General features: G+C 40.8%; 2 protein-coding genes across 4 annotated transcripts in view; one reads left to right on the top strand and one right to left on the bottom strand.

The window, feature by feature from the left end:
• Positions 1 to 6,879, bottom strand: part of rbpjl (recombination signal binding protein for immunoglobulin kappa J region-like) — a 41,085-nt gene extending 34,206 nt beyond the window's left edge. For both annotated transcript variants that reach the window (XM_033626244.2, XM_078171618.1), the window contains exons 1-2: positions 6,629 to 6,879; positions 6,067 to 6,152 (exon numbers count right to left, since the gene is read on the bottom strand). In XM_033626244.2, the coding sequence (XP_033482135.1) occupies positions 6,067 to 6,121 (55 nt within the window). In that variant the 5' untranslated portion in view covers positions 6,122 to 6,152; positions 6,629 to 6,879. The remainder of the gene's footprint in view (positions 1 to 6,066; positions 6,153 to 6,628) is intronic.
• Positions 1 to 24,801, top strand: part of matn4 (matrilin 4) — a 40,098-nt gene that overhangs the window by 2,011 nt on the left and 13,286 nt on the right. For both annotated transcript variants that reach the window (XM_033626238.2, XM_033626236.2), the window contains exons 2-5: positions 18,466 to 18,607; positions 22,633 to 22,808; positions 22,985 to 23,143; positions 23,508 to 23,739. In XM_033626238.2, the coding sequence (XP_033482129.2) occupies positions 18,526 to 18,607; positions 22,633 to 22,808; positions 22,985 to 23,143; positions 23,508 to 23,739 (649 nt within the window). In that variant the 5' untranslated portion in view covers positions 18,466 to 18,525. The remainder of the gene's footprint in view (positions 1 to 18,465; positions 18,608 to 22,632; positions 22,809 to 22,984; positions 23,144 to 23,507; positions 23,740 to 24,801) is intronic.

Genomic DNA, 24,801 nt, shown 5'->3' with positions numbered 1-24,801 from the left:
CATGGCTGGGAGGAAGGCAGGAATAATGAATGACATGTAAATGCTTTCCCATTTTTTAACATTCAATATTCTGTTTTCGAATTCCATCGTCTCTACTCAGCGCACAAAAACAGGTGGATGCAACACACTTAAGTAATGGTTCAGGTTTTCTGTAGAGAGTTGGATGAAGTACTTCTCCATAGTCAGTGTATTACATACCATAGATGTTAGTCGGCACGCCCCCAGATTGGAGAAGCAGACTGGAGTCCGAAATGAAAGCTAAGCAATGTACTGCTGTGGACTGAGGCAGCAGCAAAACATATTTTAGCCACCTAAAAACCTTTAAGTCAGTTGAAGTGTATGCTATATTGAGAGTATTTTTACTGCTTTACCTAAATACCAGACAGTTTTTTCTAGCGGGAAAATGAAGCTTTTATATCACTCTTCTCAAAGCCAGACTCCATTGACAAAAACAGTAATTTAACACTGCAGAACACAGGAGCTGCTGGTCTACTGCTGCTTCGAAAATGTTAATTTGTTTGCGTTACTGTGTGACTTTGGTGTTTACAAGGTTTAGTTTGGATGCACCAATGTCTCGCAATAGTAAAAACAAACTGGTTGACTAAGGCAGTGGTAGACCAGCAGCTCCTGTGTACAGCAAGTTAAAATTACTGTTTTTCTCAAATCAGGTCTGGTGGTTTTGACGAGAGCATAGACAGGGAACTGGAACTGTTAACAACTTCCCCACTGGAAGAGGCTGTCTGACAGAAAGGTAAAGTGGTGAAAATACTCTCAATACAGTGTACACTTAAACTAATATGGATTTCTTTTAGGTGGGACTTCTTCAAGGCAGCTTAAATAGGCTAAGTTTTGTTGCTGGCACGTCCACAGCAGTATATTGCTTAGTTTCTTTGGTGGTGCTCCAGCCTACTTCTCCAAACTGGAGGTGTGCCGACTGACGTCTACTGCAGGTCACACACTGACGATGGATAAGTGCCCCACACAACTGCACCACAAAATGAAAACAGAGCTCATAATTTGTGGTTTGTTAACAATGTTGTGGAGCGTGTTATGAGAAGGGAAAGGAGTTGTTAGAGAGCTCGGTAACACGTTGGAAACAGAAGTGAGGACCTTGTCTGTCTTTTTTGTTTAACCAAGGAAACTCTGCTGCCTGTTGAATTAGAGGAAGCCACAACATCTGTTAAACGTCTGCTCAGGTTTTATGCTTCTGGAAGTTTTTGTATCATTACACTGTCCATGAATTTTCACATTTAAATGCCCTCATAACTGTTGAATTCTTCCACAAACATTTTATAAAGGGAGCTGAGTAGTTTGACATGGTTGCTTGATCAGCCATGTTTTTTTCAGTTTGAAAAATGTTTAAATTTACCCAGAATTCACAGCAAATTTTAGCTACTTAAAGGTCCAGTGTGTAGGGGGATTTAGTGGCTTCTAGCTGTGAGGACTGCAGATTAAAACCAGCTGAAACTTCTCCCAGTTAGAATTCCTTCAGTGTTCAGGAGGTTTTTACAGGGAGCTGAATCATCCACAGAGGGCTCTTCTTCTTTAAAACAAACAGACCAGGTGATTAAAACTAGTAAAACACTGAATAAGGACCTGATCACACAGAATGTGTTTTAGCAGCTGGAGCCGGCTTTTCGTAATTGTTTTTAATGAAAATGAAGCTTTTTGCTCGCATTAATTTGTATTGCCACGTCTCGCATTTCTGCGCTCTAGGCACCTGATGTTCAGAGCGCTCTGAACTCTTTAAGTTAAAAAAACGTAAACTCAGATTGAAAAAGCACCTCACGTCATCTCTTTTTTCCCATTGTCCAATTGGATGATTTGAGAGGCGGGCATTCTGTGGTGGCCGAAACAACGAGTTTACTGTAATGGAGGAGAAACTGGTGTTAACATCTGCTGGATACCCAGAGCTATACAAGCCGATGATAGACAGCAGGTTGTCAAACTGCCCCCGAGTCCTCCTAAACTATGCCAGGAAACGTCCATCATAGATATAAATGGCTCACTGTAAGGCAGTGGCACTCAATTTACGGCCCACAGGCTAAATCTGGCCCGTCATAGGTTGCTGGGTCACCCACCGACCATTTCAAAAAAAGTGATTCAAACTGGAAGCCTGAATGTCCTCAAATCCTAGAAACACTCCTGTGACACCTGATCTGTTCCAGTCTGCTGTGACTGGATTTGCCTCTTGGCAAAGATGAGTGAGGAAAGCAAATGTCCAAAGGTTGAAAGCAGTTAATTATATGTAGTGATGAATATTAACAATGTTTGTTTAATAACTGGCCCCTGGCCTCCTGTCACTTTGCAAAGGTGGCCCCTGAGCAAAACAAGCTGAGTATCACTGCTTTAGAGCAATGAAAACACAATTCTCATTTTCAGGTGATTCTTAATTATTCTAATAAATTCCATTGCTGCCAATATATCCCCCTCAATCCTACACACTGGAGCTTTAATTAAATCAAGAGCTGGACCGTTCTGGCTTTTATCTGAACACTGACCATCAGTGTGATCTAACCATAGTCCAAGTCTTCATGAAACCAGCCTCAGGTCTACAGTCAGACAGATAATCACACAGTCAGACAGACAGACAGTCAGTCAGTCGTACAGGAAGTCAGGCAGTGAGACGGGCACACAGGTAGACAGTAAAACAGTCAGCAGTGAGTGAAACTGCTAACAGTAGCAGAGTCAACATCTGGTTCCAATCTAACGCTGCTAACAAGAAGTGCTGTGTCTTCATCTCAGTGTGGGCTCCAGCTGTCACTCCAACCACCTACAGTACCAACCACAGGCTCCCTGCTCACATCCACCCTCACTGTGCCTGTCTCACTGCTCACATCCACCCTCACTGTGCCTGTCTCACTGCTCACATCCACCCTCACTGTGCCTGTCTCACTGCTCACATCCACCCTCACTGTGCCCGTCTCACTGCTCACATCCACCCTCACTGTGCCTGTCTCACTGCTCACATCCACCCTCGCTGTGCCCGTCTCACTGCTCACATCCACCCTCGCTGTGCCTGTCTCACTGCTCACATCCACCCTCGCTGTGCCTGTCTCTCTGCTCACATCCACCCTCGCTGTGCCTGTCTCACTGCTCACATCCACCCTCACTGTGCCTGTCTCTCTGCTCACATCCACCCTCACTGTGCCTGTCTCACTGCTCACATCCATCCTCACTGTGCCTGTCTCACTGCTCACATCCATCCTCACTGTGCCTGTCGCACTGTTCACATCCACCCTTGCTGTACCTGTCGCACTGCTCACATCCACCCTCACTCTGCTCTGTCTGTCAGAGACAGACTGTCAGACCTCTGTTTGTCATCAGGTTTTGGCCAGCTCAACCAAAAAGTATTTTTTTCCACTTTGCTTTATTTATTGAAATAATTTATGGAGGCATAATTGTGAGTACATTATCTCTTCCTGTTCAAACAACTAAATTAACCGTATCTGCACTCTGAATGGGTGGGGTTTAAATTGGAAGTGGATGGGACCTCACTGGAAGTTATTTTAAGCTTGAAATGAATGTGAGTTGATCAGGAGTTGCTACATTATGTATTTATTAGAAAACATTTTTACCGAACAGCCCCAGAATTGAGCTTTTACTTGAATGACACTGGTGCTTGTAAAAAGTAGGAAGTGTTGTCATGATACTTAAATTTCTACCTTAGATACAATACCTTGAAAAAAAAACAATATTCAATACCATTTTTGATACCACAGGGAAAAAGGCATAAAATTTAACATATTTATTAAAAGGTTAATATAACAAGGCTTTCGCATGACTACAACTAATTTTTCTCTTGGATAATAGCAGACAACGGCAGAATAAATGTAGTAAACATTAACAATGAGAGAGAGTAAGAAAGAGCAGCTGGTAGCGGTGTAACAATACAGAGGAAAATGACAACAATTCAACAATTTCAAATATTCAGAACTGATACTCAACCTTAACACAAATTATGAGATATATAGGCTACCTGAAATTTAAAAATAGCAATAGAGGAAAAAAGTAATATGGAATCTTTATTTTGTGCAGATGAAAATATCCTTTCTTTCTATCCTTTTAACTATTTTACAACCCCTCAGATTTATCTAGTGACAACCAGTTTGAAACCCACACTGGTCTGCAGATTCAGCACCAGGTACTTTTTTTGACAGTTTTTTTAAGCTTGAATGTGTAATAGAGTCAATGTAGTCTCTGTTTTAATGACACATCAATACAAAATAATGTGTGTATGTTAATTCAAACACAGAGCTGGCTGATTTAACAGGAGCATATCTTCTGCAAGTGCAGGAAGAACACACAACACTGACACACATTGACTGAAGTTTAACTACAACAACAGTGGATACTACATTTCTCTGCTATGGTGGAAGCTGTTGAGCTCCAAATCTGCAAAGACCTTGAAAAAAACACATTTATCAGAGCACAGCACTCTGACGGTCAGACAAATGCACACTAAGTTTTTCTTTAACAACTCAAACTGTTGTATCAAGCAGCTCCTGCAGTATGTTAAATCGTCCTTCCTCTGACAAGCTGAGGAGCAGTTAGGATGTCAGAGACAGGGTCAAATATCTGTGACCTGTCACCGTTTCTCAACCTCAGGGTCACAACCCCGACAGGAGGTCGCGGGATGGTTATCAGGGGTCAGGAGTCAGATGATTGATTGAATGTGAAAAAAGTAAATAAGATATTATCACATAGTGTATTTTTAACATTGAAGTATACTTTCAGATTTGGTTTCTAGTTCTGTTTGTGAGCAGGTAATGCTTCTCTGCAGTTTGTCAAACAAAAATAAAACCAGATTAAAATGTCTTTGTGTGGACAGAAAGACTCAAATCTTCTGCAGTTACAATGGCAGTCAATTAACACCTTTGTACACCAAGTCGGTATTTATCTCCTGAAATTGTTGCACTGTTATCACTTCACATTGAGTCAGTTATGTTTACACACTGACCACTGAACTTACGTCAGTCATTAAAGTTTTCTGAACAGGTTCAGTTTCAGCATTTTTTGCATTTGTGAAAAGCCTTCAGAGAGCTGTTTGATTAAGAAGCTGAGAGGAAAATGTGGCGTAACCTGCAGGACACTTAGATCTGCAACAAGAGAGAGGAATGGGACGCACAGGATAATTTCTATCGCTATCATAACTGACATAGCCGACGTTCAACAGGTCAGATAGCAATAATCAGGTGGGTGATGATGATGAGGATGTAAAAGAAGATGAGCACCACACCAAGACAGAGAGAGATACAGAGTGAGAAAGTGACAGTGTAGAGACAGAGAGGACAGACAGCTCAGCATGGAAAGTCTAGAAGAGCCGCAAGAATAAATCATTTTATCCCCATTCAAGTTAGTGGAGCTCTAAATAGGAAGTTAGCTGTTTGGCTGGCGGAAGTAAGGCTGCACTCGGTTGTGCTCAGCTGCTTCAAGTCTCCAGTTGCCTGATCTACGGGCTGCATAATGCGGCAGCAGTGCTGATCATCTGGGTAATTTTAAAAGCGGCAGTTGAACCATTTTGGCTTCATGTGCCACTGAGCAACTTTCATAAGAATAAACAGGGCCCCGCTGCCAATGCTGTATCCAGCTCTCCTACTACATCCACCGTACCAGCACAAAATGTTGTTATTAGAATAACTCCACTGACTTATAGTTTCACACGGGAAACAAACAGTGGGCTCCCTTGACTTTGTTGCTCTTTATAATACTCTTTATAATTGCTGCCGGCCACCGGTTTGAATATAGCCATGAAGGGTGCTTCTTTGCATCGGTGTCTGTTGTCGATGTCTTCCGACAAACTGGCAGTATTTGACAAGTTGGGAATGAGACATTTATGTTCCCCTCAGGATGACTTCTAATAGCTTTAATAAGTGTCTTACTTTTCATTTGGCACCATCATCAGGTCAAATTCAATTCAAACGTGTCCAACACTTGCTACAGAACTACTGACACTCCCATCAGCCTCAAATGTTCTGTACCTTACATGTCAGAATTGTCTGCTGCTTGATGGCACTCTGATATAACTCTGATATCAATAAGATGACAAACTCATCTTCTACTCACCTTTCCTGCCATCTTCTCCGATGTCTAATTCATCCATGATGGTCTCTGCTGACATTAAGAGGGGGCGTTCCTCAGGTCCATCGTCACTGTTTTCAAGACAACTGTTAACTGTGATGATCTCTTTGTATGTGAAGGAGCTGCACAACAGATCCTGAGTGATGTGGATTAGCTGGACAAACAAATGCACACTTGGCAGATATTGTTATGGAAGACTAAAACAATGACTTCAGTGTCCATCAGCAGGTCTTCGAGCTGTGTAAATTGATTCATGCAGCTGTCCATTTAACGTCACGTTGGCTTTGTGTTGCAGCTTGATGGTCTGTTGAAATGTTAATATCTGTGTAAACTAATCCTGTGTAAACTAAACAAATCTGTCTAACTGGAGATGATGCATCATGTAGTTAAATGTCTAACAGACCCAAAAACAGACCATGAGAACTTGAACATGAAGTAAAAACATGAAAAACTCATTAATATCCTCTTGTACTGTCAGTCAGACAACAGCTACACAATACATAACGAATAAATAAGCTCTGTTTATTGTTTCTGAGCGGGAGCTGACCTGAAATCAAGCTGGTGGTTAAGATCCTCTAGTTGTTCTCATGATGCAGGTTCAGCTTCTGTCCGTCCAGATGTTCCACACGCTGCAATGATGCACAGTTATCTCACAGTTTCACCATCATCACAGCAGTGCAGGTCAGCTTAGTTAAATATGTCCATCAGCCAGCGTAACCAGTCAGCATGTTTCCACCTCAGCGTACAGTCGATCTACAGTAACAGAGGCTTTAGTGGAAAAGTGTGTGTGTGTGTGTGTGTGTGTGTGTGTGTGTGTGTGTGTGTGTTCATGTTTGCCCTCCATCCCGGATCTGTTATCTGACCACTAGTCTTGGTGTGTGTGTGTGTACACTACTGTATCTCTCAGTCTGTGTGGGTAAGGAGATAATCACCTGTTGCTGGACTGCAGCTTTCTCACACACACCTTTCCTCTTTGGCAAACACCACAGAGACGAGCTGCTTTTTCTGTAATATTTTGTTTTCATCAAGTGATCATATCAGTCTAAAATACACACCATGTCATCATTCTTATGGCTGACCTCTTCTCCTATTAATTACACTTCAGTTTTTGTACAGATTAAACAAAGGAAACAAAAGTAGTCGTGAGCTTTAGATGTACTAGCGGGTGGATTTAGTCATCTATGTTCTGAGCCACTGTGTCCACCTGTTTGCAGTCTTTATGCTAAGCTAACTGGCTGCTGATGGTAGCTTCATACTGAACAGACAAATGCAGTGGCGGCACTTCCTGTAGGTGACATATGAGGCTTCCTAGGGCACCACCCAGAACAGGGTGTCAAATTTGCATCCAATTTTATTTACATTTAAAAAAAAAAAATCAAACATAAGGGGAAAAAGTGATACAAAGATCTACTGCTAATGATCAGTTTGTACTACTTCTAGTCCTGACAATGCAGTTCAGCAAAATGGGTTTATCAGTGAGTGATCATCACAGACAGAACATGCTCAAGCATCGATGAGGATGGTGGAGTGTATGTGGAGGAGTAAAACACCTTTCTCACTGCACAACAAACCCACTAACACCCACTAACATTTGGCTTTTGTGTGTAATGGCAAAGGCTGCAATCAGTATTCATGCCTGTGTCAAATGACTGCAGTAGTCATGGCTATTTATTGGCTCTGACTTTGATTGGCAGTGATGGAAATACAACACCCAGGTGAACATGCTAATTTTAGCCCCTTTACAGGTAAAACGCAATGAAGTGCCACCTTAAAATACCCATCATCTCCGCCCAAGCAGTGCTCAAACATTGTTCCTAATTAGTCTACATCAAGTTTGAAAGAGAGACTGAATAAGTAAAAAATAAAAAGAAGTAACACCATGACATTTTCACTGGCCTCCATGCTGCCTTCTACTGTTTACAAACCTGTTTTCTGGCCTGTCTGTGATGTCGAATATAGGGAGGAAAGCTAGGGAAAGCTGGCCTAGGGTGTTGGACGTGCGAGGTCCAGCTCTGCAGATATGAGAGTGAGATCAAGCTTTTTGTTTAACTCTAACCAAGACTAAAGAGTAAAAGTGTATTTCCCACAATGTTGAATTATTCCTTTAAAGTGAAAATGAAGCCAGTAATATGATTATAAAACAGTAAAAGCTGTCAGTAAAACAATATCACCCAACTATTTAGTTCAAATGCAACAAGGCTGATAAGTTTGTGCCCCCAGAGAAACAAAACTTGATGTTTACCTTCAGCAGCCTTTATCTTGCAGGGCTGACGTGTCCAGAAGCGTCCCTCTGTCACACAGTCAGAAGCTGCTAAAAGCATTACAATCTGATGAAAACAAACAGCAGGACTCGACAAGAGGTCTGCGTTTCCTATCAGACAGCAGGGAGAAAAACAACAAATAACAGTCAGGGTGATCAATCCAAAAATAAATGCCTAAAACATGCTATAGTTTGAGATATTTACTGCCAATTGTGACCAATCACATTATTTCTGGTTATTTAGAAATTCTGTTAAAGAGATTTGTTTTGTTTAAGATGACGTGAGACGCCAGAGGGACAGTTTGAAGTCACATCAGTCAAACTCTGTTGAGCTGCGATGGAAAGACTTTGGAAGGTTTAGAAAAGGATTGATCCAAAATAAACTCAAAAGTAATCAGTTTTGATTGAAATATGTCGTGTCTCTGCCTCGGCTCTGCATGAACGGCCAGCACAGATCAAACTTTCAAATTTATCATTAATGTGATCAATCCATTTTTTTAAGAGCATATGGACTGTGCAAAAATGGGGTTGAATCGTGGGTAAGATAGAGAGGCCAGAGAAGTGAACATTTCCAACTGAGTCTGAAGTTCAAATACAGAGCACACACATGAGGTTTTTATCTCTATCTACTCTTTATTTCACCAGGACGTCTCTCTATCTATATGAGAAGAGAGACCTGATCTGGTTTAGGTTGTATTAAAATAATGACGTCCACAGTTACTGTTATTTAAGAATAGTGGACAGGTAATCAAAACCAAACAGGACAAATATAGAAGATTGCTCCTCTAGAGCTGAAACAATTTATCAGTCAATCAACAAAATTAATTTGCAACTTCTTTGATAATCCTTGATCATTTCCAGGTTTTCTCCTGCATAGATGATTACAAGGTGGACCCCTCTGTCAAATTTTGTCTCGCCCCCACCTCTCGATAAAACTCTGACGGTATCTTCAAGGGAAACATTTTCCAAACACTGAACTTTTGGATTTCTGTTATTTTAAGGGCAACTGCAGCATCATGCCAATGTGGTGACAATTTAGATATTGAATAACATCCCAACCCTCACCTGTGGTCATGAGCTTTGGGTCATGACTGAAAGAATGAGACTGTAGGTACAATCGGCCAAATTGAGTTTCCTCCATAGAGTGGCTTGGCTCAGCCTTGGAGATAGGGTGAGGAGCTGGGCACCTTCCATTAGAAGTGTTCTGGGCAAGTCCAACTGGTAGGAGGTCCTGGGCAGACCCAGAACATGCTGGAGGGATTACATGTCTCATGTGGCCTGGGAATGCCCAAGGATTCCCCAGGAGGAGCTGTAAAGCGCCACTGGTGAGAGGGACGTCTGGAGTACTTTGATCGGCCTGCTGCCCACATAACCCTGGATAAGCAGATGAAATTTTCACTGCTGTATAATTGGACATGTGAGTCAATTGAGAGAATACTCAATGATAAATCAATAATCATAATAATCTTGAGTTGCAGCTCCTCTGACACATGATTAAGTTGATGAACTGGTACATGCTGAGTGCAGCTGAGACTTGTTCTCTATAATCTGTTCTGCAGCAGTCACAGAGTGATGCTGGGGTCAGGTGAGGGTCCACTGACTGTCGTTTGAGTGGACATCAGGGGCCGAAACACAGGAAGTCTGGAAAATGCATTAACATGTTCTGCTCCATAGGGGGCGGCAGTAATGGGACACCCAAGCCTGTTATGTACGTGTTAGTGTTCAGAGTCACACGATGCTGTTGTTTACGCTGCTGCTTCTTCATTAAACACAAAAGGGATTCTTTCTTCTCTCATTTCTTTTCTTCTTTTATTGAGAAGTGATCGTCTGCGCTTTGTGCTGTTCAGAATAAAAGAAGTGAAGAGATGCTGAAGCCTAAAGTGTTTAACTACTGTATTCTCAGGGTGAAGGGAAGAACAGATGTCTTTCAAAATGTCCTGAACCTAGACCCAGAATTTTATTTCGCCTTTGAGAAATTAACTAAATATATTTACTCATTGCTGTATTTAAAATACAGTGTTTATTGTGTGTGCCGCTGCTGCAAAGACGACCAAAGTGCTTTCCGTCTCATCAGAGCCCAGCAAATAATTACACTAATATCTGGGTTTCACAACGAGTACCAACACACTCATCTGTAAGCATAAATGCACAGCAATAAAGAATAATAAAAAGAATAAAGGTGAATAGCAAGAAACAAAAGGAAAAACACAGTCGTCATAATATAAATAACATATGACACTGAAACTGAACTGCATTAACATTAACACAGCACCACTGATGATGTCATTTGGTGAGACAAAGTAAATTACTATCAAAACAAAGCAAACAAACTTGTATTGCAACAGACAAGCAAAATTATTACACAACAATGTGAACTTTTTACATACACTAATACTCTATCCAGGTGAGCAATGGTCGACGCATTACCTTTGTGCCGTAAATTGACCCGTCATTCATCAGCGTTTGGTTCGTCTGTTCTGGGCAACTGGTGCAACCATGGCACTGCAACATGGTGGGCAAGGAGCCGCTCCCTGTGTAGACATAAAAGGTTCATTCTAAGTTAACTTAAATACAACAATTCTTATTTTCAGGTTATGATACACTAAAGAAAACATACCAACGCTTGAACAAGGCTTGGGCACACATTCCACACTGAATGTCCACAGAGAGCTGTGGTCACTTGGATGTGGTTTTATTCATAGTACAACTGACAGCCCGCTTTAGCCCCCATCAGTAGACGGGACGGCCAGAAGGTGAGCTTACCGCCCTACTGCCGACACACCGGGTGAAAGTGAAACAAAATGATGCTGCTGTGTCTAGACTGAACATCTGTCGAATATCCAACTTAAACGTAACTTCGCCATGGTAAGACATCTGCGGCTGGCTTGGGACCAGACTGGAGTGTGTGGCAAGAGACTGGAGCAGGCGCAGTCCGCAGTGTCACAAAAATGGGCTGCACACAGACATCCACACAGGGGTCAGCGCAGACCCTCACGGATATGGGTACATGACAACATTTACATCACATGGACCAGGGCACCAATGTTATTTGTACTTTAAATTAAGAAACAGATATTTATATTTATTTCCAACACTAATTTGGCTGTGTACCACACTGTGAGAGTTATATTTTTAAATATCCATCCTGTCTCATTAACTTCAGCTTCATGCAGCCGACGGTCGCACTGCAGCTGGAAAGTTACAATAAAACAGGTTTTTTCTTTGAATGGCTGCTGCAGCATAAATCAGACTGGAGGAAATCCAGCAGTTTATTTTTACTGCTTGAACTTGAAAAGACCTTTTAAGAAACAGCCACTGTTTCATTTGTCGTGGTAATCTCACGTTCATGCCAACGTCAACAACTGCTGCTGCTCTTTGACTCCTGCAGCTCTGTAAACTGAGCGCTTGGTCAACACTCTGCTACTGTATGTGGCATTAAACTGCTCCAATATGTGCAGTTACCTGCTTTTCTTTTGTGTTTTCATGTTGAAATCACATTTTCTTCTAGATAACACATCAGTATTGAGATCATTTAGTTAATCATCCTGTAATTTCATGCAGTAGTTACACAACACAATTTAGGTCTATGAAGAAAATGTGCATCACAGTTTACAGGGTTCCCACAGCTGAGGTAAGTTAGGTTTGATACTTTAAAACATTTTAATGCCACTTTGAATTCAATTTAAGACCAATTTCACCAACCAAATCACCACATACTGATGTTTGGTCAGTAGCCCTTTGATGTCGGACACCAAAGAACACAGGCACAGTCAAGCGGCAGTATGAGATGCACCAGCAGCAGCATTTGGTGACACTTCGGGCAACTGCCGCAGTAGAAAGAGCAAGAAAAGTCTCCATAGGACAGGTGGGAGTGGAGGTGGATGGGTCAAACAAACTCCAGACCTTGACCCGGGAGACTGCTGTTCATGTCTCATGGGAAACCAAAAGTCAGTCGAGTTAAAACAACAGTACTTATTTTAAGCCAAACCTTGATGTTTTTTCTAACCCTACCTACGTGCTTTTGTTGCCGTAACCAAAGGAAGTTAACCTAGAAACCTACGTTTTAAGATTATTTTAAAAAGAGAAGATGTATGTAATGAGTGTAAATTAACACACCAGCCCTGAACGTCCAAAACTGATGCAGGAGTGTACCTTGCACGTCATGTTTTGATGTCACAGGCTACTGGCCAAGCATCAAAACTTGACAAGTTTGAAATGAGAATGTGTTGATTTTACAGTAACCAAACATGAAGAACAAAACTACAGAAAACAGCAGTTTTTACTTTGAGTTAAGAACAATTTTGCCCAAATGTTAATTGTAACATAAAACATTTTTGATCAAAAGAAAAAGTTAGATTTGAAAGCGGGAAATATCTGGCGTTTTCTGGAGAGTTTTCTTGGCAATTTTGTGTCTCTCACTCTGCACATGGGATTCCACTGCTTTAATTCTCATCATGATGACTTCCAGTACAGATCCAGTAAATTAGAAATATAAATTATATATAGAGAGAGAGAGATGTTATAGATCATTTTAGGATGTCAGAAAAATATGATGCATTAAATGCTACTTCGCATGTCTGAGCATTTTAAAGACATATGAAAGATTGATTTGAGTCATTTTAATACCCATTAAGGTCTTATTTTTAGATGTATAAAGTCAAGACTTATGAAGGATCCACAGTGACTGTGGTTCACATTTAAACTCCGAGGGTGAACACGGTGTATTCCCAGAGGTGGCAAGAGAGCAGACACTGTTTTAATTAGTTTAAAGTGTTAATTGAGGGAAATAGGATCTCCACTTCCATATTTAACAGCTGAGTAAGAAACACACTATTAACTGACTCACAGTCACCACAAGCAGCAGCCTTCACCACCGACCAGTCAATGAAATGTTTAACAAGAAAATATCTGAGCTCAATGATTCGCTTTGTGGATAATTATAGAACATATGTTGGTCTGTGACCCACACTGAGGGGGAGCAGAGGGGTGTGTGTGTTGCACGTGCTCAGTAGCGGTGGGATGGTAGTAGATTGTTGTTTGGTGAGTGGCTGGTGAGGGAGACAGGAAAGGGGTGTTGGTAGTGGAGGTGTCGGGGGAGCGAGTCATACTGAGGGTTCTTTGTCCTACACATATACATACACACACATAACACACACAAACACACAGTCCTACAAGACTTGGATCGAGCACAAACTCTGAAATTGGTTGATAGCTTGAAAACTCTCCTCTGTGTTTTCAGATAAGCTTAAGTGCATCATCTTTCTCCTTTACAGTATATGTCTCTATTAGTGTCCTATGAAATCACAGTGTAAAGACATGACGGACAATATCTTAATAAATACAGCTCAGTCACCGAAAGAGCGCTGCAGTACTGAGTCTTAAAACCCAGAAATGAATTAGCACTTAGCACTCTTGGTTCCGGCGACTTGAAGTCAATGGGTTTTTGTGAATGTGTTTTAGGTTAGATGCCTGAAATAAGGTCTGTGGTTAAGACAAGCTTAAGAGACTTTTACGTTTTGTTCCACAACATAAAACACTTCAGTAAATACCCCACTGTGAATCTTTAAATTTTTATTTGTCTTAAAATAAGATGGTTGCTAACAACTGACAGAACGTCATCATCTCGAACACGGCTTTACAGTCTTGTTGTGGTTGCAACATTAAGTCTTGCATGATATGCAGTACATGAAAAATATCACATTCTCAGCCTAATTAAAGTTTATTTATAGCCCTATGTGTTTGCATTTTTCTCTTGATGTTGTTTTCATTATGTTTAGGTTAGGTTTTCTAAAAATGTTGAATATATTTTGTGCTGTTATTAGACAGTTGGCAGTAAAGTAATAAGCTCAAAGGTTTTCATTTAAATAAATGTCTGTTAAGTCATTACCTGTCACCGAATGAGGTAACACAGCAGTGACTTGAGGCCCACTGATGAAAGCCCTTGCATCTGAAGCATTACAAACAGGGTGTCTGTGGCAACATTCTGGGAAAGATCCAGCCCAATCACCAGAGGAAAATATTGGCATTGTACATTTCTACAAACCACAAATATGTTACATTTGTACATTTCATACATATATCAGCATTTCTAGTGAGGTAACATATGAGCTGACTTTGTCATCTGGAGGTGGAGGGGATGGTGGATGGCGTAACACCTAGGCGAGATGGCTGCCAAGCTGCAGACCACCGTTCAAGACCAACAAACTACAAAACAAGTGATTTAGCGAGTCATTGCTGTGTTTCCAGCAACTTTTTAGGCATCAAATGTGGGTGTTTTGTAGCGACCAGTCACCGTTTTTTTAGTGGCATTTTAGGCACAAAGAGCAGTTGTTTTTTTATCAAGACACTGCTGCTTTTCTTGCCTCACTTTTCTTGCCTCACTGTTAACGCGCTATTTTAAGCCAAACATGTTTTTTTTCTAACCACAACCAAGTGAGGTTTGTTTGCCTAAAGCAACAATTTTTTTGTGTCTCCGCTGTGGTGACCATTTCATCGTAAGACGAGCTGATAAATTCACCAGCCTTGTATCAAACCTTTCATCACCAGGTTCACTCATCTCGTCTCTTCCTCCCACTCCTTCCCTTCTGTCTTCCCACTCTCATTTACATCTGACATTAAACAGGCTGCCTATGACATCTTTTGGCATGTGAGTGTGTGTGTAGGCCTCTGTGCATTTTTTCCTTCTGAGAATTAGTTTTAGACTTTGCAGAATGTGGACTTTGTTTCAAAACGCAATGCTGCTGGTTGGTCCGAGTTTTAATGTCGAGGAATGACATTATTATTGTTTTTTTTCATTGATTTAAAACTTTATGTCTCAGGTTTCATTTTAAGCACAGGACAAATCAAATCTGTTCCACCATAGTACTGATCCTGTACTAACAGTGTATGTTTAAGTAATGGCTAGATTAAAGCTAGTAAATGATTCAGGGTTCATGTTAGATCCTGTAATAGATTCAAGAAAAATAGATGTAAAAGATGAGGTATGTATTAGCTTTTTAAGTTTGTTTGTTTTAAAAAAGATCCTGTATCACAGTATTAAGAAGAAATGGTTTTGTGGCCCAGCCTTTTTTTTCTGTTAAGTAGGTTTTGGGATATCCTGCTTCCCCCCAAAAAATATGACCCCCTTGCTGGAGGTAATGAGAAAAACATACAAACATGCACACAGAGTACACACGATACCACAGGACATCCAACAATGGTATATGAGTTGAACATATTAAAATGATATAAAACAGTTCAACATATCCACCTGGTCTGATGGGCGGGGATGACGGCCAAAACACAAACAGTTACCTTTTGTTTTAGTTTCACATGAAAGATTTCCAGCAGGCAAGTGAGTTGGAGGAATAAAGAATGGATGTTATATGGGATCTGTGACTAAACTTAAATGGGACCTATAATGTTTTTGTCTTATTTTCTGTTTTATATGTGTATATCTATATATATATATATATATATATATATATATATATATATATATAAGGTCTGATTAAGTTTCAAATATGAGATAAACCTATATTTCCAACATTTTCCAGCTCATATATATATTTATATATGGTCATTTTCTCCTGCTACTGCAAGTGTTTACATTACATACACTGCTACATGTAGCTACATGTTAACGTCAGGGAAACACAAAATCTTGGTTGATGATGTTGCTAATTTCTCCACATTTTCGGATCATATTCCTGCTGGAACATGTCGGGTTGCAAAGATTTTGGATTAGAAACTTTAATTGGCAAATTCTGACCATAGAAAGAGCCGCTATTCTCCATTATATTTATTCCCCGGCTGCAGTTATGGTACAGAGACACTGTGACATGCTTTTTCAGGACTCATGCCCCACTCACACCGAGATGCGTCACTACAGGTGTGACCGCTTAAAAAATGCCTTGGCACGGCACATCAGGCAAAACAGAGTGGTACAACTGCAAAGCGGGGGCAATCAAATGTGATGAATGGAAAAAAACACAAATCTCTTTTGGTAATCCCTAAAGGTCTGCAAATTTGATTGATGGATTGATAATTGAACTGCTAGTAAAATGGGACATAAGACACATGAGAGGAGCACATGCTGAACGTGCCACACCACAGGAAAACAATACCCATTTCTAAGGACTTGTGTCGTTGATTGGTACCTTTAAGAGAGTTCAACTTAATTCAATTTTATTTATAAAGCCCAATATCACTAATCACAGTTTGCCTCAGAGGGCTTTACAGCATGCGACATTCCTCTGTCCTTGGACCCTCACAGCCGATAATCTAACAGGGGGTGGGGGTGGAAGAGGCTAAAATGGAGCATCTCAGACACTAAAACATGTAAACGTGTTCTAGTTGAAACCTAAAATACAAGTACAAGCTTGAAAATGAGCATGAAAGGTCCCCTTTAAGAATGTGGACAATTCATTCTGTCCATGCCACTGTCAGAATGTAGAAGGCATTACCGCAGTAACAATAATAATGTGCTCCAAATGTTTGGCTGACCTTCCGACCACGACAGAGATATAGAGATGAAGAGATGAAAATATGAGGATGACAGTGAGATGATGAGAGAAAGTGGGCAGTGAGCGACAAAGCGAGAGCCACGAATAAAGACAACGAGACAAACAGAGACATAAATAAAGAAAAGAGCCTTTGTGCTTGGCTACATGTGTTGACTCATGACTCAAACCTGAGCCAGCGATGACCACAGGCTCTGGCTGCCACTCAGACAGCGATAAACCCCTGAAGGACCCTTCTCTGTGGACCAGAGGGAGAGAGGGGGCTTTCACTGTAACTGTTTGAATTGACCGTGTGCCCTGAATGTAAACACTTCCCAGACATTATCATTATCCCCGTGCTGCTGCTGCTGCTGCTGCTGCTGGAGCTGACAGCCTACAGGGATACTGACAGACACATGGGCAGATTAAGAACCATGTGTGTTTTTATCTGCAGCCTTCTATTAGCAGGAGTTACTGTGCACCTTCTCCAGGTGTTTGCAGCCGAGTGTTTTACAATGGGGCAGGACTGGAATGTCCCTCTGCTGCATGCCCCATCATCGACATTATAATCACTTTACAAACACACAAAGGGCAGGAATTTACTGGAGCTGCTACACTCATCACAGACGAGCGATTAGAGAGAGTAGAAACAACAGTAAATTCAGAACAGATTGAGCTTCACATGACGGCACAAATCAGAACAGATTTGTGCCGTCATGTGAAGCTCACAGGGAAAAACATGGAACCAAAACTGGAGGAGTTAAAATATGAGGTATTCTAAGGTTCCTTTGTGTTGTTCTGGCCACATCAGGTAAATCTTTTTAAATGCATGATAACACGACCTTTCAACAGTCTTGGTTAATGTTTAACAAATTCTGTGCTCCATGTCATTTCTCAGCCTCAGACTCCCAACAAGTCCTCCACACACAAATAAAAAATCTATCATGAATGACACGAAACAAACGTTTTCTGACCCGTCATTTGGGGGTAGGGGACAGACGCCAGTTTACTGCTTCTGGCCGTACATTATTGGAAATATAGTGGTTTCGAAACTTTTATACTATTGTTCCTAACATTGAAGATTAATAGCATCTTGCAAATAGCTTAAGTAAAAAAAAAATAAAGGTTAGAGGGTCACATTAAACGCGATGTGAACTGGAAACAAGAAAAACTTTAAGATTTTTACCTCTCATGGATCTGTTTCTCGACTGAGGTGGAACCCAAAACACATTTCTGTGTTTGCACCTCCTTTTAAGCACACACAAGTTCAGCTGTTTCTTACGTTCACTCCAACCTGTGAAAGTAAACTAACACAGACAACACAATAACACAAAGATGACACTTAACATGAAACATGTGGTCATAACATGTTTCAAACAGTCATTAAAAACTGTTAAAACAACAACTATTTGTAACCTAGGTGTCTAATGAAAAATCACTTTTAAACCACATTCGGTCCATTTCTGACCTTGACGTCGGGATCTGTCTGTTATTTTGACACATCATTACATTTGTGAAAGTCAGCCATAAAGCTGAAATAATTCTGACTTTCCAAAGGGCACCATCAACTCAGGTCCTCTCATGTTCCCACAAATAACCTCTTTTGCATTTCTGTCTGCTTCCTTTCTATCTCACCCACCACAGTTTGATCCAGCTCCAGAGTCCAGCTGTGAGCGACCTGTCTGTTAGATCAGTATCATCAGGATGAAGATGAGACAGCCGGGAGCTCTGTGTGGCTTCATTCTGCTGACCCTGACTGCCCTCGCCACTGCCAGGCCGAAAGCAGGTCAGTCTGCCGATACAGTGAGAGAAAAAAAACATGAAGACAAAAGAAAGACTGTTTTTTATTAGCTTCCTCAACATGGGGACATGTGCCTCCTTCCAATGGAACAGATGAAACTGAGCACACAATATATCTGGCAGTAAGTGGCTTGAGTTGTGAGAACACTGTTTCACGAGGCAACTGAGAGAAAGGGACTTTTCCTTCTTTATTGTGGAGAGAGTCTAGCTGCAGAGCTCCAGGCTCAGGCCCATCACCTCCGTCAGATCCTTTCTGGTCTCAAGCTTGAGGAGGAAGTTTTAAAATGTATACACTCACCAGGGACAATCATCAGGATATGGTGGTACGTGTTTATTTGTTTGAATAAGCCACATGACCTCCGCCCAAAACACCAAGGTAAACAATACAACCTTAATATTTCGAACTGTAACTTATACAGGTATAAAGTTTAGGTAACATAACGTTAGCAGCAAATAACTTGAAATAAACTTATTGCTAACATATCCAGGTAGTGTAGGATGACAATATGATGTAAGAAAGATGAGGTTGGCATGTGACGTCTGTAAGATAATGGATTTTGGTTACTAACAACACAACTTAAAACCAACAAAATATCATCTGTCATCAGCGTTCTACATTAAATCGAGGATGGCATTAGATGTTGCTCTGACATTGAATTTTGGTCACCTGACATCACAATATTAATTAAAAATAATTTCAACGTCTAACAATGTCCTGTGCTAGCAGGGAGCTAGCTATGGTAATGTTGTGGGCCAACTAACTTTAACGTTAACTCAAAATTACATTAGTGTTCGCTAACGTTAGCTAGCTATGCTAATGTTGTTAGCAAAATAATGTTTACGTTAGCTGAAATGATGTTGATTTGCTAACAACAACAGCACAAATAGCTAACGTTAGCAAACCCATTAGGCTCAGACAAGTAATTTGCTGCTTAGCGTTATGTTAACTTTTTCCAGTTATAGTTATATCGAAAGTTGAGGCTTTATTGTTTACCTTGGTGTTATTAGTCAAGTGTGAGTGGCTTATTCAAACTAATGAACACATGCTTATATGTCCTAATGATCATCCTCTAAACTTGATAACTTGATGATACATTTTTTCATTAACATCAAGCACCACAAGCTAAACATATGTAGCCTAAGTGTGAAAACAAATCTAATCAGTCAACTTATAATAGGCCTACTTATACACTGTCATGGATGTGATGCTCCGTATTAAATATATGATCAGTAGGCTACTTTATTATTGATAAGCGGGATAAAACAATGCCCTGTGCAGTCTAATACAGTAGTATGTAAGCTTTAGTTATCGATAAGAAAGCAGGATAAATGTGATTTTCCATAATGGGTCCTGGCAATGGAGTTGGGCCTGAGAGTGGAGCTCTGCAGTGGGACCTCAGTTTTAGAACAAAGAAATACATGGCAACAAAAACCAAAAAAAAAAAAAAAAAAAGAGTTAAAAGCATCTTCCTTGGGTGTAGACATTTAATAAAACATCAGCCGACATCACAAGCTGTCAGAAACTTAACTTCTAAGTTGTGAAAGCCTCCCTGGTGTTTACTGAGCAGGACTCTTCTCATAAGCAGCTCAGTCATGACTTCACCTAAAGGCACTAATGTTTGGGGACATATCAGACTTGTACACTTCGACATTGTTTACATTGTATCTGCAGCTGAAGGTTGACTTGATAAATATGGCCAGACAATGAGTCTGACATATTTATAAGATATTAAAAACCAGCCGCTACTCATCAGTTTGAAACTAAAGACAGATTCCACAACAATCCCACATGTCTGCTCTTACTGACACCCAGTCTCCTGTACTGTGACTTTCAGTTGAAGCCTTTGTGAAGAAATCCTGGAAGTGCATGAATCAAACAATTCCTTCTTGACTCATGAAGCCACACAGAAAACACAGACTCGCCTCATACCTCATCCATGACTCCTGTGTTTTTGAACCGAGATGATGTTACAGCACGGGAGTGTGTTCACAGTGATGTTGAAAAATTAAAGACAAAAACAGGTGCCTGAAGTCATGGAGGACTGAGTTCAGATGGTAAATAATGTGAAAGTTACACTGGTGAGCAAAGGCCTGAACTGCTGCTTCATTCCAGAGAATTGTAAAACTGAAAACCACACACACATACTTTTGAGGTCACAGACATTTGAAACATTCACATGCAAAAACAATGTCTCTCCCACATTATAGTATTCTGTGTTAAGTAGGTGACACCTTGTTCACAAAGTAAAAGTGTCACACATTAATTATAAAGACACTTCAGCTAGAGTTATTCTGTGTTAACTTATTGTATAAAGTCCCATGAAAAGAGCTGAACCAACAGTGTGTGTTAGTCCCACTCTGTCTGTGGCTCTCAGCTACAAACCCATTGATTCCCACAAAAGATGTGTGTCTTTAAAAACACAAATATATATTATCATGTTTAAAAAAGTCTCAGTAATTTCCTAAAACAGCTGCTCACTGTAGTTTTTATCAAACAAACAGGAGAAAATAGTGCTTAGCTCTTAGGGACTATTTTCAGCAGTGGATTAATCCATATTTTGTTCTGTAGTAAGTATTTGTGACAGCCGGAGAGTGTGTGCGTGTGAGGCGACATGGTGGTGCAGTGGTTAGAATTGTCGCCTCACAGCAAGACTGTTTTCTGTTCAAACCCATGGTGGCTGGTCAACCCAGGGTGAGGAGCCCCTCTATGTGGAGTTTTCTCCCTGTGTCAGCGTGGGTTTCCTCCAGGTGCTCCAGCTTCCTCCCACAGTCCAAAGACATGCAGGTTAATTGGTGACTCTAAATTGTTCGTAGGTGTGAATGTGAGTGTGAATGGTTGTCTGTCTCTATGTGTCAGCCCTGTGATAGTCTGGTGACCTGTCCAGGGTGAACCCTGCCTCTCACCCAATGTCAGCTGGGATAGGCTCCAGCCCCCCCACGACCCTAAACAGGATAAGCAGTTATGGAAAATGAATGAAGGACAGTCTGTGTGGGATTGAGTCAAAATAAACAACAGTGTGTGTGTTGTATGGATGTATAAAGAGAACTGGATACAGCATTAGAGGCAGGGCCCAGGTCATTCGTATGAGAATTGCTCTATGGGGCATGAAGCCGTAATAGTCCAGCTATTGCATATAAAACTGGCACTTCTTCTGCACTGTGCAGCCCATAGAGCAGGCATATTCAAGACTTCCACAGACCAAGCCAGCTACTTCCAGTTAAGGGCTCCGTTAACTTGAATGGGGACAAAATTGTTTAATCCCACTGCTCTTCTAGACCTTCCAACTGTTATCAGAACAAATGGGTTAAATGTGGATAGTGAAATGAGTCATTTTGCAGGGGTTGTGATGCTCAAAAAAATGCATCTACTGATTCAAAGATGTGAACTGAGAATGTTGATGAGAAAGTTGGTCCAGCTGGTGGGCGGTGCTAAATACTCTCATTTCAGTGTATCCAACATGGCAGCTGGGTCAAAACTCTTGTTTTACAGCTAAACAGTACACTAAAATATGTTTCTGAAAATATTTGAGGTGAGAAACAGGCAATGCAATGACAGAATCTTGATTCATATTTGATCAGTGCTGCCTAGTTTGACCGCAGTTCATGAGCAGTGACTAACATGATTGACAGCTGTGTTAGAGACTCCTTGGCTCTGACTGGTTATTTTTGTTCATGTGCAGTAAGGCCATAACTCGTGCTACACGGCCATAAAGTAGGCAGTGGAATCTATTTTTTCCACAGATTATCTGTCTCATTTAGTGCTGCGTGAATAGAGTGACAGTTTCAGCACAAAAGACAAAAATCATTTTTATAAAACTCATCAGCTACAGCTTTAAATTAGGCAAAAACAATTATGGGGATCAACTGGTTGAACATCTTAATTGTTTTCTTCAGTTCTTCTTCTTACATTGTATTCTACCTCAGTCTTCTCCTCGATTAGAAACTGAGATGAAAATTAGATTTTTTTCGATTTCATTACTCTAAATTGAATATTTTTATTCCTTGTGTCAGGTCCGGAGCAGAAATGTAAGTCTGGTCCAGTGGATCTGGTCTTCCTCATCGACAGCTCTCGCAGCGTCAGGCCACACGAGTTTGAGACCATGAGGAAGTTCATGATCGACATCCTTAACACCCTGGACATCGGACTCAATGCCACCAGAGTGGGAGTGGTTCAGTACTCCAGCCAGGTACTGCAGACACACCACATCCAGATCTTCATACATGTTGTATTCTTTATTTAATCTTCCAATGATGTAGTTCAGTGAAGTCTGATGATGAAGGTGAGGATGATACTTCGTCTCTGCCTTGATGAATATGAAAAGTGGATTTGGATGTAATGTTGTCTCGCTCCTCTTGTCTTCAGGTCCGCAGTGAGTTCTCTCTGAAGACACACGCCAAGCTGGACACCATGGTGAAAGGCATCAATCAGATCATCCCCCTCGCTCAGGGTACCATGACCGGACTCGCCATCAGATATGTGATGAATGTGGCTTTCACGGCGGAGGCGGGTGACAGGCCAAAGGTAGTGAAACACAAGTTACTGGTTTTGGTTCATAGTTTTACTACATTTCTGTCTTTTCATGTATTTATTTTAGACTCTGCATCTGACTGCGTACACACTGCCATACATCTTTAAATCACATTACATTTAATTTGTTAAACAAAGTGATTAGGTGGAGTGACGCAGAGTTGATGCTGATCTGACATCCTTCAGCAACACACATTTAGATATGAAGCAAAAAATGTATATTTTAATTTGTCTCAGTTTTAAAGTGTTTGTCCTTGTCGTAGTTTTGTGATCCTTTGAAACAGTTTTCCATGAATGTAACACAACACCATGTCCTCCCTACATTACCTGAGCTCTGATCCTGTTGTCTCTCCTTCAGGTCCCCAACGTCGCTGTGATCGTGACGGACGGGCGTCCTCAGGACCGTGTGGCGGAGGTGGCAGCTGAGGCCAGAGAGAAAGGCATTGAGATTTACGCTGTGGGGGTGGCCAGAGCTGATATGGCATCACTGAGGGCGATGGCATCACCACCTTTTGAAGACCACGTCTTTCTGGTGGAGTCCTTCGACCTCATTCACCAGTTCGGTCTGCAGTTCCAGGACAAGCTCTGTGGTAAGACTAGAAGGAACCCCACTGTCTGTAAAAAATCCAAAGTACACATTACGTGTCATTAACATATTTGCCGAAACCATTTTTCAATCACGAGAGGATCTTTGAAGACGGTTGGTTTACTGTAAGACAAACCAGTCATTCATGTCAAAATCAAATGAGGTTTCACTCTGACTTGGTTTGGATGAGTTGTATAATTTCAGGTTTTGTTACATTAATTCTTTTCAGAAAGTGCAGAGTTTTATGTCAGTACAAAATGTGAGATGAGCAAAACATTTTCACAAAATTAATTTGACTGGAAATTTTATTGAAACATAAATCCTTACTCTCCCAAGACCATATTCGTTACAGATTAAAATACATCTCATAAATTAAATACCTGCCCTAGGAGAGGAGTAATGCTTTATGGATTTGACATCACATTTTTGTAAAATCTGAAGTCTGAAACCAGTAAAGACCTTAATGCCACTGATGGATTACTTTTATTTGAAGCCACCTCAACATAAGACACGTAAAAACCTGCAGCCATGTCTCTGGAATTTAAATTTCATACTGTTGGCTTCATCTGGGGCAACACCTGATTCTTTGTCTTTAAAAACACAGTGAATGTCTAGTCTGAATAGAAAAAATCACCATGCCCATCTAACCCCACAGAGCCTAATACTTTTTCATAACAGCATTCATAAATCCTTTAAGTGCAAGATATTTCCCCTGCTGCTATTAATGTAGACTGATGTAAAAAAAATCTTTGGTTTTCCTCAGTGGGAGATGGAAAGGGAGAACAAAAGCTGACAAAGTTTAAAACAGTGAATGAATACACAAAGAATAAGGGGCCTCATACAGCAACATTCTCTTAAATATCTTAAACTTGGTCTTAATTTTTTGTTGAGAGAAAAAAATCAAAGAAGTCAACTTGAGATTTGCACCAAATATTCTTACCGATCCAGATGTGTTCTGATAATGTTCCAGATGAATCCCATTTGATCATAAGAAAACTATTAGCATGGGTAACTCCCTCTAAGCACTTGGTAGATGTGGTGCAAAGAAGTTGATGTTGGTAAAGTC

This window comes from Epinephelus lanceolatus, chromosome 1, assembly GCF_041903045.1.
Source record: "Epinephelus lanceolatus isolate andai-2023 chromosome 1, ASM4190304v1, whole genome shotgun sequence".
Taxonomy (NCBI): domain Eukaryota; kingdom Metazoa; phylum Chordata; class Actinopteri; order Perciformes; family Serranidae; genus Epinephelus; species Epinephelus lanceolatus.
The sequence above is the reverse complement of the archived record's forward strand: the minus strand, read 5'-3'. Positions and strand labels throughout refer to the sequence as shown.